The sequence below is a fragment of the Echinops telfairi genome, unplaced genomic scaffold (assembly GCF_000313985.2).
Source record: "Echinops telfairi isolate 266 unplaced genomic scaffold, ASM31398v2 ScPeMD7_7410;HRSCAF=8448, whole genome shotgun sequence".
Taxonomy (NCBI): domain Eukaryota; kingdom Metazoa; phylum Chordata; class Mammalia; order Afrosoricida; family Tenrecidae; genus Echinops; species Echinops telfairi.
This window is the reverse complement of record NW_022111310.1, coordinates 25,201,688-25,214,279: the sequence shown is the minus strand read 5'-3', so window position 1 is coordinate 25,214,279 and position 12,592 is coordinate 25,201,688. Positions and strand designations below refer to the sequence as shown.

The following is a 12,592-nucleotide window of genomic DNA, read 5'->3' as shown; positions in this document are numbered from 1 at the left end:
AACCCCCAATAAAATGATTTTAAACAAAAGAAAGAAAATACAATTATATTTATTTTATCAAGAAGGCATTGCATGGGGTAGGAGAGGAAGGAAGGTGAAGTTGCTCACTAGAAGGTGCCATGTGCTAACTTAGGTATATGGGAAGGGGATACATAACAAGAGGGAGATTGGCCAAAAAACAAAAAATGATGGAGACAGGGGAAGACCCAGGGAGGAGTGCAAGAGTGAAAGCCCACAGAGGTAAATGCCCTTATATGCACAAGTCTGCAGTAATGATGATCTACAAGTATATCTGTGGATAGACAGGCTGAAGAGGTGTGGGAGGGAGAGCAGGAACATACTAACAAATATATATTGGTTTTGGACAGATACTCTTTGTACATGTTTATTTACCTTTGCTGTAAGTATACCATGAATGTGATGGAGTCTATAGGGGGCAGAGCTATGAAAATTTCTTAGACCTAACCAAACACATTGAGGGTTCAGGGGCTCAGGACTGTAGTCTCAGTAAAGCAAAAGTCAATCGACATAGTCCACAAAAACAACGTTTTATGCCTTACTTTGATGAGAAGGGTCTGGCATCTTAGAAACCTGTGAATGACCATCTCAGATTCAAATGCTGGTTTCTCCTTGTCTGGAGAAAAGAAGAGCGATGATAATCGAAGACATGTGGAGACAGTTAGTGGCCTAATGGACCATGCAAACATCAGTCTCTATGGCCCCGAGACGAGAACTAGATGGAACCTGGCTGCTTCTACTAATTGATCTGAAAGAAATCACATTAGGAAACCCTGAATGGAAGGGGAGGAAAGGGTAAAACAAAACAAAAAAATAATAAAAGAGACCAGGTTGTTGGTCAGAGACTAGTGTGACCTTTGAAACAATGACCCTTGGTTATCCTTTATTTAAGTCTGGAACTGAACTTGATGTCTCAATTTTCAAACAAACAATAGATGGGAACAGTAACACTAGTGAGTATTCAGCCTTTGAATAATAAACCATGTGAGATCTGAGGTCCAGGAGGTGGCATTTGCCTAAGGTGAAAGTTCAGAAAGGTGAGAAGCGGAGGAGTGGGAAGCAGGGAACACTGGGGGATGAGTGGTGGTGTGTTGAGGGGATTGCAACTAATGAGATGAAACAAAACTATGAATTCTTGAATGCAAAATTGATGATTTACTCTGTAAAACCTTCATTCAATATAATCAAAAGTTGTTGTTTTTCTTTGAAAGAAGAGCCTTACTTGATAATATCTCTTTTCTTCTTTCTTTTGCAGAATATGTATGTAACTGCTCTAGGGTCGGAAGCCTCGATGCAAATCGCTGCAATCAGACCACGGGGCAGTGTGAATGTCAACCAGGTTATCAGGGGCTTCGCTGTGAAACCTGCAAGGAGGGCTTTCACATGAACCACACTCGGCACGCTGGGCTGTGTCTGCCATGTGGCTGCAGTCTGGATGGAGCCCTCGGCATACTTTGCGATAGGTAAGCAGCAGAGTGGAAATGAAGATATTTTTATTTTAGGGGAAAAAACGTTCTTGTTCTCAAGGTTCAGACTAATTTAAATAAAGAAACCAACCCCAAACCCAACTTAATGCCATTGAGTCTATTCGAATTCACAACCACCCTATAGGACAGAGTAGAACTGCCCCTGGGTTTTTTGAGGCTTTCAACCTTTGTGGGAGCAGAAAGCTGGTGGATTTCAACCGCTGATTTTGCTGTTAGCACTAGATCACGTAACCCACGTATTTTCCTCAGCATAATGTCAAGTCCCCTCCACACTGTAACATATATCAAGATTTCATTTTCTCCTTCTGGCTAAGTAGTACGCCATTATTGTCTATACCACATTTTGTTTATGCATTCCTTTGTTGATGGCCACTTAGGTGTATTAGTGGTTACCAGGGGCAGGGTCACTAGGGACCCTCAATGAGATGTATTGATACAGTGGCTACAACAATGATCTGAAGCAGAACAATTGTGAGGATGACGCAAGACTGGCCAGGGTTTCCATCTGTTGTACGTAGACTCAGAATGAGTCAGCATGAATCAGTAGCACGTAGCAATAACAAATGGGCTGGAGGGAGGAGGAGAAAAAGGCATCAATAGCAATGGAAGAATCACACTGATTAAGGGAAGGGTTGCACCGCTGACTTTGTAATTATTGTCAACAGTTGAACACCTGTAAAAAGTTGACTAGGCAAAAGTGAGATAGCTAGATTTATAACAATCACAAAAAACCAAGCAAGATGATGTATGTGCAAATTTTTGTAAGTTATACTTGCTAGACAGATAAATAAAAATGCTAATAGGACCATACTTGAGCATTTGTTATATGCTAGAGCACTGTGCTGACTGATTTCATATGTACCATCTCATGTAATCTTTACAAAAACATACTTTAGGAGAGGAGAACTATTCTTTTCTCACTTTGAATATGAGAATGGTGGTGCTTATAGCGTATGGTTAACTTACCCAAGTATAGATAGTAAAGCTGTTATTCAATCCAGGTGAACACATGTAATATGCAAGCAGAGTCCACAATGACACCCCCCGTCCCCATTGGTACTTAACACATAAATATCCTAGAATGCATCTCTCAATTCCATGTATTTTGAATGACGACTATATAAGAAACCTTTCTACTTATGTCCCAGAGACTCAATAAAGCCATATACAACATTAAACAAACTAATGTGTGGGAAACCTTGTATTACATTCCTAATAGAGTTGGTAGAGTGTCAGCATCACATGTAGACAATTTAAAAAGCACATCAAATGTTGGCAAAAAGTATGTGCAGTATGTTACTGCATACAAAACAGCTGTACACCAAAGTAATAGATTTTATCAGGAAGTTTTTTTTTTTACTTAATATCACAGTAGTTTCCACTTAAATATAGGGGCTTAACTGTGTTTTAGTTATACTTTGGGAAACTGGTTAGTAGGTTTAGGTTGACATGTAATTATTTATAATTTTTCTTATTTAAAATATTAGATTGTTTGCTAGCATTTCACTTAGGATATCTGATTTTCAGTAATTGGTGCTAATATTAAGCAGAAGGTTGGAAGTTAAATATATTATTATTATTGTATTAAATATAATATTATTATATATTAGACTATATATGTACTCAGTAGATTCTATTATCCTCGGTAGGTTTTTAAAAATGAGGTAACATGATTGTATATTATATACATAATAGCATGAAAGGCATGTATCAAGGTTTTATCCTTTCACCATTTGCATCTGCAAATAATCTGAGAAGCTGGATATATGAAGAAAAATGAATAATCATTTTTGGGAAAGCCTCATTAACAGCTTGTAATAGGCAAATGATACAAGCTTGCTTACTGAAAATATAAAGTATTTGAAGCACCAACAGATGAGGATCAGACTATAGCCTTCAATATGGATTATACTTTAACATAAAACCCAAATCCTTATACCTGGATCAATAAGCAACATCATGATAAACTGAGAAAATATTGAAGTTGTCGAGGATTTTAATTTACTTGGATCCACATCAGCTCTAATGGAAGCAGCAGCCAGGAAATCAAATAATTTATTTCATTGGGCAAATCTTTGGCAAAAGAGCCATGTAAAGTGTTAAGAAGCAAAGCTGTTACTTTGAAGACTTTGAAGACATGGCTGACTCAAATGAGGTACTGTGGTACTATCAGTTGCGTCATAGATATACAAAAGCTGGACAATGAATAAGACTGAAGAAGAACTGAAGCCGTTAAATTGTGGTGTTGGTGAAGATTTCTAAATATACCATTGGTTGTCAGAATGAACAAATTTGTGTTAGGAGAAGTACAACCAGAATTTTACTTGGAAATGGGCATGGGAAGACTTTGTCTTAACTTACTTTGGACATGTGATCAGGAGGGACCAATCCCTGGAAAATGACACCGTACTTGTAAAGTAGTGGGTCACTGAAAAAGAGAAAGACCTTCAGTGCAATGAATTAACCCTGTGGCTGTAACAATGGACTCAAACATAACAATTGTGAGGTTTGTGCAAGATTGGAAAGTTGTTTGTTCTTTTGTACATCGTGTTCCTATGAGCTGGAACTGATGCAATGGCTGCTGACAACAACACTAATGTCAAAGTATCTTGATTTGAAGTCTTTTACCCATTTCTAACTGAAATCTTGAGGGACTCTGCTTCCACTGTCGCTCTTATAAGTAGCAGCTGTTTTCCCTCCCACACTGTTACCTCTGGGCCTGTGGCTGGAACAGATCTCTTCTTGGTTTTTCATTGCCACTCCCCATGTGTTTGCCTTTCATCCTTCTTAAAAAGCCTCACTTTTGGAGTTCACTGCAACAGACTATACAGTTATTCTTCCTTGTACCTTTTATTTCTTAAAGATGACTCATTGTTGTCTGATAACACACCTTTCGTGATTCTGGATGATTTTAACATCTATGGATGATCCTAACAAGACGTGGTTCTCTACACTACATCCAATCTTTATTTTTTTAGTTTCCTCTTTTTTTTTTTTTTTTAACATTTTATTAGGGGCTCATACAACTGTTATCCCAATCCATACACACATCAATTGTGTAAAGCGCATTTGTACATCGTTTCTCAAAACATTTTCTCTCCATTTAAACCCCCGACATTTCCTCTTTTTCTTGGTGGTCTTTGGCCCCAAGTGTAGGCACATTAAAGTTTTTAATTGAAAAAAAAATAAAGTTTTTAATTGATAGTTACTTTTTATGGATGACTATGAGAAATATTTAGAAAAATTTTTAATTAAAAATCTGAAATGTCAGGTGATTTGTTAGAAGCAATGCATTATAAAAATCTTTTAAAAGCCTGTACTTGAAGTATTTAGAAGAAAGGCCTGGGAGCTTTAAATCCACGTAGTTACAAACATGCTTTTTCTTATTACCAGAAAAGGAGTTAAATCAACAACCAGAAATGTGAAGTTACAGTCAAAACGCTCCTTAGAGGCAAGGATGACATACTTTGGACATGTTATCAGGAGAGACCAGTAAAAGACATCATGCTTGGTAAAGTAGAGGGGCAGCAAAAAAGAGGTAGACCCTCAACAGGATTAATTGGGACAATGGATGCAACAATGGGCTCGAACATATGAAAAATTGTGAGGAGGACATAAGACTGGATGGTGTTTCATTCTGTTCTATAGAGGGTTGCTATGAGTCGGAACTGACTCAACAGAATCTAACACCAACATACAATAGTTATATCTTTTTTTGTTAGTCACATTGGAGTAAAAAGATAGTACTTTTGCATTTTGTCAAGAAATGTGTAATCCATGCAAAACTAAAGAATACAAAACTGGGAACCAATAGAGAGGTCTGAGGGGCCAGTCCCAATCCCAACTACGTGGACAGCCCCAATTCCCCACAGAGGAATTTACCTGAGGACAGCACTGAAGCTACAGCTCAGGGAGAGGGACATGTCTGATCAGAGTACATAGGAGCAAATGAAGGGGGAGGAAGAGAGAGTGGAGCACATCCTGGCCCACCAAGCTCTGAGGATGATATTCCTGCTCAGAGCAGTCAGTGCACAGAGAGGACCATAGGGTCGGCCCTACTATGAGACATGATGTCCCTCAATGACCCATAGCACTACAGGGGACAACACTGGAGATACAGTGCAGGAATTGTGCCAGATCTGACCCCACCCCACCATAAGGACGTGCAACAGAATGGCAAGGGAAACAGCAAGGAAGTCCCCAGGGAATACCAAAAATAGACTTTGGGGACAGGGAGTGGCACCCCATCAGACTTGACTGGAAAACACTCCTAAAGCTCATCTAACAGACCTTGAACAAGTTAAACGCTTTTCTTTTTTTGTCGTTGGTTTTTTATGTTGTTGTTTTGTTTTCTTTTGTTGCTTTGTTTTGCTTTCATTTTTTGTGCATATGATTATCTCTGCAGGGCTATCTAGATAAGACAGACGGGATAAACAATTTGGAGGAGAAAAAAATGGGACTGACAGTTCTGGGGGTACCTGGGCGAGGGGGAGGCAGGAGAAATGAAGTGGGTGTTAACAAACCCAGGGACAAGGGAACAACAAGTGATCTAAAATTGATGGCGAGGAGGGGGCAGGAGGCCTGGTAGGACTTGATCAAGGGCAATGTCACCAAGAGGAATCACTGAAACCCAAATGAAGGCTGAACATGATAGTAGGACAAGAGGAAAGTAAAAGGAAACAGAGGAAGGAACTAGGCGGCAAAGGGCATTTATAGCGGTCTAAATACAGGCATGTACATATGTAACTATATATATGAAGATGGGGAAATAGATCTATGTACATATATTTATAGGTTTAGTATTAAGGTAGCAGATGGACATTGGGCCTCCAATCAAGTACTCCCTCAATGCAAATACTCTTTGTTCTATTTACCTGGGTATTCCATGATGCTCACCTTCCCGACACAATCCCTGAAGACAAAGCAGGTAGATAAGCAAATGTGGTGAAGAAAGCTGATGGTGCCTGACTATCAAAAGATATAGCATCTGGTCTTAAAGGCTTGAGGATAAACAAGTGGCCATCTAGCTCAGAAGCAACAAAGCCCACATGGAAGAAGCACACCAGCCTACATGATCATGAGGTCACAGGGAAGAAATGAACCAGTCAGGGTGCAGTAAAGCACCGATGAAACATACAACTTTCCTCTATTTCTTTAATGCTTCCTCCTCCTCACTATCATGATCCCAATTCTACCTTACAAACCTGGCTAGACCAGAGAATGTACACTGGTACAGATATGAGCTGGAAATCCAGGACAGATAAACCCCTCAGGACCAATAAGGAGAGTACTGATACCAGGAGGGTAAGGGAAAGGTTGGGGGAGAAAGAGGGAACCAATCACAATGATCTACATATAACCCCCTCCCTGGGGGATGGACAACAGAAAGTGGGTGAAGGGAGACATTAGTCAGTGTAAGATATGATAAAATAAAAATAGTTTATAAATTGTCAAGGATTCATGAGGGAGGGAGGGTGGGAGAGGGAGAGGGAAAATGAGGAGCTGATACCAAGGGCTCAAGTAGAAAGAAAATGTTTTGAAATTGATGATGGGAACAAATGTACTAATGTGCTTGACAAATGGATGGATGTATGGGTTGTGATAAGAGTTGTACGAGCCCCCAATAAAATGATTAAAAATAAAAAAGGATACAAAACCACTAGGAGATGATACAATGATAAATATACACTAAATATTTAAGTAGAATTGTTTAGAGTGGGAAACTGGCAGAAATAATGTTAAGTAATAAGGAAAGATTTCCAGAGGAGGTGGGAACTTAGATGGGCCCTACAGATTATGATTTGGGAAGGCAGAAAGTGAGAAAATGACCCTGTCAGGAAACAAACAAGCTAAGATAAGAATTCAAGTGAATGTCCTAAGATTATACAATGAGATGAGAAATCTGATCTAACACCTACTCAAATTCTCTTCTTTTTTGACCTTTCTTTTAAAAATAAATAAAAGTAGAAAAGTACACTCAATTCTACTCTGTGATATTCTCATACATCGAATATCCATGGAACAAACAACTGGATTTTTAAAAAGTCATTTTTCTGCTCGTGCTTTATGCCCAGATATTTCAGTGGGAGTTGCCCCAGTGAGGGTAGAATCTGGCTACAGGAGCCAGATGTGGGTTGAGCAATGTCTTTATGTGCAAACACAAAGTCCTTTATGTACTGACAGATGGCCACCCCCACACTTCTCCATCGGTGTTCCAACATGTTTAATTGGGAAGGAGTTGGTTTAAGTTGGTTAAGCTTTGGAACATATTTCTGATGCTTTTTTGATTCATATTTGGGCACATGTTTAATAAGTGAATAGAGCCGTCAAGTAACATTTCATTTCAAATAACAGCATGCTTAGTGAAAGCCTGAATATCTTCATATAGCCCTTGAAATTTTATCAGGACTGACTTTATTTGTAGGCAGTTAGATACTGATAGGAGATAATGTATTTATGGTTGATGAGTCAATAGGTGCATAATTTTAGACTGTCTTAATAAGGTAAAAAGAAATTTTATAGTTGTATGAGGGTAAGTAAAAAATCTTGCTATAAAATCAGAAAAGCCGTTATTAAACAAAAAGGTCAAATGTAAAGCTATTGTTTCTTGACATCTCCTTCATCTCGGTCTCTCCACTTTTGAAGGCAGTGGTTCCATTTCTCTAACTCTTCCTTGAAGAATTTTGCGCTCTTCCCTTGTAAACAGTTAGAGCATCCTCTAGGGACTCAAATTGTGTTCATTTTCAATGTTCTTTGAGTTTGGGGAACAAAAAGAAATTTGAAGGGGAAGAAAGGTCAGAATTGTAGCATGGATTGGATAAGGTTTCCTTACAAAATTCTTGTAGAACAGTCCTTTCTTCCCTCAAAGAATGAGCAGGTGCATTGTTGTGATTAAAAAAAAATTTTTTTTAAGGCCCTGGCCTTTTCCCTCACCAATGCAGTTTTCCATTTTCTGAAAATTTCTTCCTCGTAAGCCCCTGTGATTGCCCTGTGTTGTCAGAGAAAATCTGTCAAGATTATCCTTTAGAAATCCCCCAGTCACCGTAACCATCTGAGCTGATCCTTCTGCTTTTAATTTAACTGGTCCAGCAGATTCCCCTTAAAAGCCACTGTTTTGATTGGACCTTGTTCTCTGGGTCATATTGGTAAATCCAAAACTTGTCCCCATGTACAATTCATTCCATATGATTGTCTCTATTAGCTTAGATCTCATTTAAAAGATGGCTAGGAAGATCAGCTCTTTGAGCTAGCAGATTTTTGTGCAAAACTTCTGCCACCCATCAAGCCAAAAGCTTACCAAAGCCAAGATGTTTGCCTAAAATTGAAAGTGCTGAACCATGTGACTTCCCAACTTCAGTAGCTATTACAGTAGCTATTACATCAACAGTAATTCTACAGTCTTCTTCTACCAGCTTCTGGTTGTCAGTTAGTTTCTTCATTTTAAAGCATCTTAATTAGACTGAGACAAGTATATCACTGAGAGAAGTTGTCTGGAGCCAGCAACGGATCCCAGAGGCATATTTAAACACATTTTGCTTTGAATAACACCGTGCATGCATGGACTGGTATGCTAGTAGCAATACTTTTTGACTTGCCCTTATACAATATCTTATTCTCATAAACTCTGTGGTTGCTGCTGTACAATGTCTTTTGAAATATTTACTACTTTGCATATTTAATTATGGGAATGTGCCCCAGGACAGAGGGCAAATTTTAATTATGAAGTGAACTGATGCTGAAATAAATGTCAAATACATAGATAACAAGATACCTTCAAGGTTATACAGAGCTCTGAAAATAATCTCTTTTGTAACATTCTATAATAACAGCTGCTCTTTCATTGTATTCATTCATTAAAAAAAACACCTTTTGTCAATGGGTAAAAGTTGACAGAGCAGATTAGTTTTTTATTCAACAATTTTGTTTTTGTTTCCATTAAACAATTTTGTTTTGTGTCATCCATTATGATCCTCACAATGTAATCACTTATCCCACTTCTTCTCTGTCTTTCCTATGTCCCTGGCTCCTTCTTTTCTAACACTTCTGAACTTTGTACTTGTGTAAATGCTGCCCTTTTGATCTCAAAAGGTTGATTATTCCAAGGTGTATGTATCTCACTTGTGGTATTGTTCCCCTTATAAAACAAAACAAAACAAAACAAAACAAAATCCACTAACATCTAGTTGATTCCAACTCATATTGACCCTGTACAGGATTTCCGAGACTAGAAATCTTTATAGGAGCAGATCACCTCATTGTTTTTCCCATGGAGCAGCAGGTAGATTTAAACCACCAACCTTGTGGTAACTAGTCCAGTGCTACCAGGACTCCTTTGTTCTCCTTATAAACTTGTCTACTATTTTACTTAAAATTAAGCTATGAGGGTGAGCTCATTTCCAGACTTGAAAGGTGCCCAAAGGCCATGGTCTTAGGTGTCCCACTAATATCTGTCTGACCAGTAAGCCTGATATTTTTATGATTTTGAGTTTTGTTTCACTTTTCTCTCCAAGTTTATCCAAGATAATTTAATATTTTTCAGAGATGTTGGTAATGGGAACTGGGCACCATCTAGTTCTTCTGAAGACTGGTATTTGTGTGGCACGTTAGTCTGTTGGATTGTTTCCATGTCCCTTGGTTTTCTTCCTTCTTCTTTCCTCTGGACAGGGAGAGACTGATATTACCCTGTTTCCCCGAAAACAAGACAGTGTCTTATATTAATTTTTTTTCTCCCAAAGATGCACTAGGTCTTATTTTCCAGAGATATTTTATTTTTCCATGAAGAAGAATACAGTACACATTTATTGTTTATTGTTTTATTAAAAGAGACCTCGCACTTCCTGTCTGTTCCAGCTGTGCTGCGGCCAACAGTGAGCTGTGTGGTGGTGCCCGCCGCTACGGTCCAGAGTCCATAGTTTAATGGTAGCTTCGGGGGGGCTTATTTTCGGGGAGGTCTTATTTTCGGGGGTGCTTTATATTTCAGCGAGAGGCAAAACTGTAAGTAGGTCTTATTTTGGGGGGTTGTCTTACTTTCGGCGAAACAGGGTAATATCTTAAATGGCCACTCTTGAGCCTTTAAGACTCGGGTCACCAAAAAAGGATGTAGAATATTGTTTTTGAGGCCTAGGTGATGCCAGGAGACTTTGGTAGGACCAGGGTCTTGAATCCCTAGGTCAGTGGTTCTCAACCTGAGGGTTGTGACCCCTTTAGGGGTCAAACGACCTTTTCATAGGAGTCGCCCGTGAAAATTACAGTTCTGAAAAAATTAAAGATATGAAGTAGCAGTGAAAAAAATATTATGTTTGGGGGGTCACCACATGAGGAACTGTATTAAAGGGTCACGGCCTTAGGAAGGTTGAGAACCACTGCCCTAGGTGCAATGACTCAGTCTCTGAATTTGTTTGGTTATGTCTAAGTTTTCATAACTTTGCCCTCTTTGTACTCCACCAAAATATATTGTTGCTGTAGTTATTTGCATCTCTTGAATGGCTATTAATCATGAAGATTATTCATGTTTGTTGGCTGCCTCAATATCTTTGGTGAAATGTCTATTTATGCCCTTTGTCCATTTTTAAATTGGATCGTCTGCCTTTTTCTTGTTGAGGTGTTGGAGTTTTCAATACATTTTAGAAATTAGTCCCATGTTCATGGATTTATTTTCAGCAAATTTAAATACACATGTATGAAAATACACTCTTTCAAACGTGTGTGTATGTATATGTCTGTGTGTGTGAGAGAGAGAGTATACTCCCATTCTTATGCTCACACCATTTCAACTTTCATGTCTATCCATGTATCTAGTCATAAATGATCATTTCAGGATTGTGTATAGAACAGTATTTACCTCTGATATTTTTTAATTCTCGCACTTCTCCCAGTGTCTTCCCCTCATATTTTGTCAACCCCCTTATTATATATCGCCTTCAGCTTCACTCCAGTTGACATGTATATTCCTCCTTCTCGTCAGTAATTTACTCCCCTTTCCCCTTTCTGACTTAGTAACTATCAAAGGATATTTCTTTTAATTTGAAAACTTTTTCTTGACTTTTTATAATAGTGGTCTCATAGTGGTCATAATATTGGACCTGTTGTGATTAATGTCACTCAGCCTAATGTCCTCCAGGTTCATCCATGTTATAAGGTTTTTTTACAGATTCATCATCATTCTTTAACATTAATATTCTCTCTCTTTTTTTAACATTTTATTAGGAGCTCTTGCAGTTATTAAAACAATTCATAGTTCCATTAGATCAAGCATAATTGTACAGTTGCTGTCATCATCATTTTCAATATTTTGTTTTCTTCTTGAATTCCTTGATATCAGCTCCCCTTTATTCCATCCCTACCCCACCCTGCCACCCCCCTGAACCCTCAATATATCACATATTATTATTATATTTTTTGCCATAACTTTCATTTTTGAGCATGAATAGCAGCTCTGTTTATTTACAGCACAAACATGGAAGCTGAGTAATATTCCCTTGTGTATTTGCCATAGGTTGTTTATCCATTTTGTATTAATGGGCATTTAGGTTATTTTTATCTTTCTGCTCCCATAAATAATTACAGCCTTGGAAACCCACAGGGATAGTTCTACACTGTCCTACAGGATTGCTAGGAGTCAGAATTGATTCAGTGAGACTGAATTTGAGTTTTTGTTTGAAAAGGTGGATTGTGTGAAGTATGCATGAAATTAGGGGGAGAGAAAGAGACATGACCCTCACATTTCTTTGTGGTTCAGACACTGAATGAAGCTATATTATATTACCTATATTTACATTACCAACGAAGAAAAGTAAGTTTGAGGGAGATAATGATATGCTTGAAACATGTTGCTTTTGAGTTAACTATACATTCAAGCAGAAATGTCTGATAGGTGCATATACTTTGTGTGCCAATAAGAAATCTTCTATACTAGCATATTCTTATTCTATTTTATAGGAACACAGCCAGACCTTTAAAAAATAACCTTATTCTGATTGTGGTGATGATTGTACAACTTTTTTATGTGATTGAACTATTGAATTATGTATTTGCATTATATGCCTATAAAATTATTTTTAAAATTACTTTATTCTATATTTCAATAT

At 38.1% G+C, this 12,592-nt stretch overlaps 1 protein-coding gene across 1 annotated transcript in view; it reads left to right on the top strand.

The window, feature by feature from the left end:
* Positions 1–12,592, top strand: part of MEGF9 (multiple EGF like domains 9) — a 106,543-nt gene that overhangs the window by 62,199 nt on the left and 31,752 nt on the right. Inside the window, exon 2 of the mRNA XM_004712555.2 lies at positions 1,274–1,481. Within this exon, the coding sequence (XP_004712612.1) occupies positions 1,274–1,481 (208 nt within the window). The remainder of the gene's footprint in view (positions 1–1,273; positions 1,482–12,592) is intronic.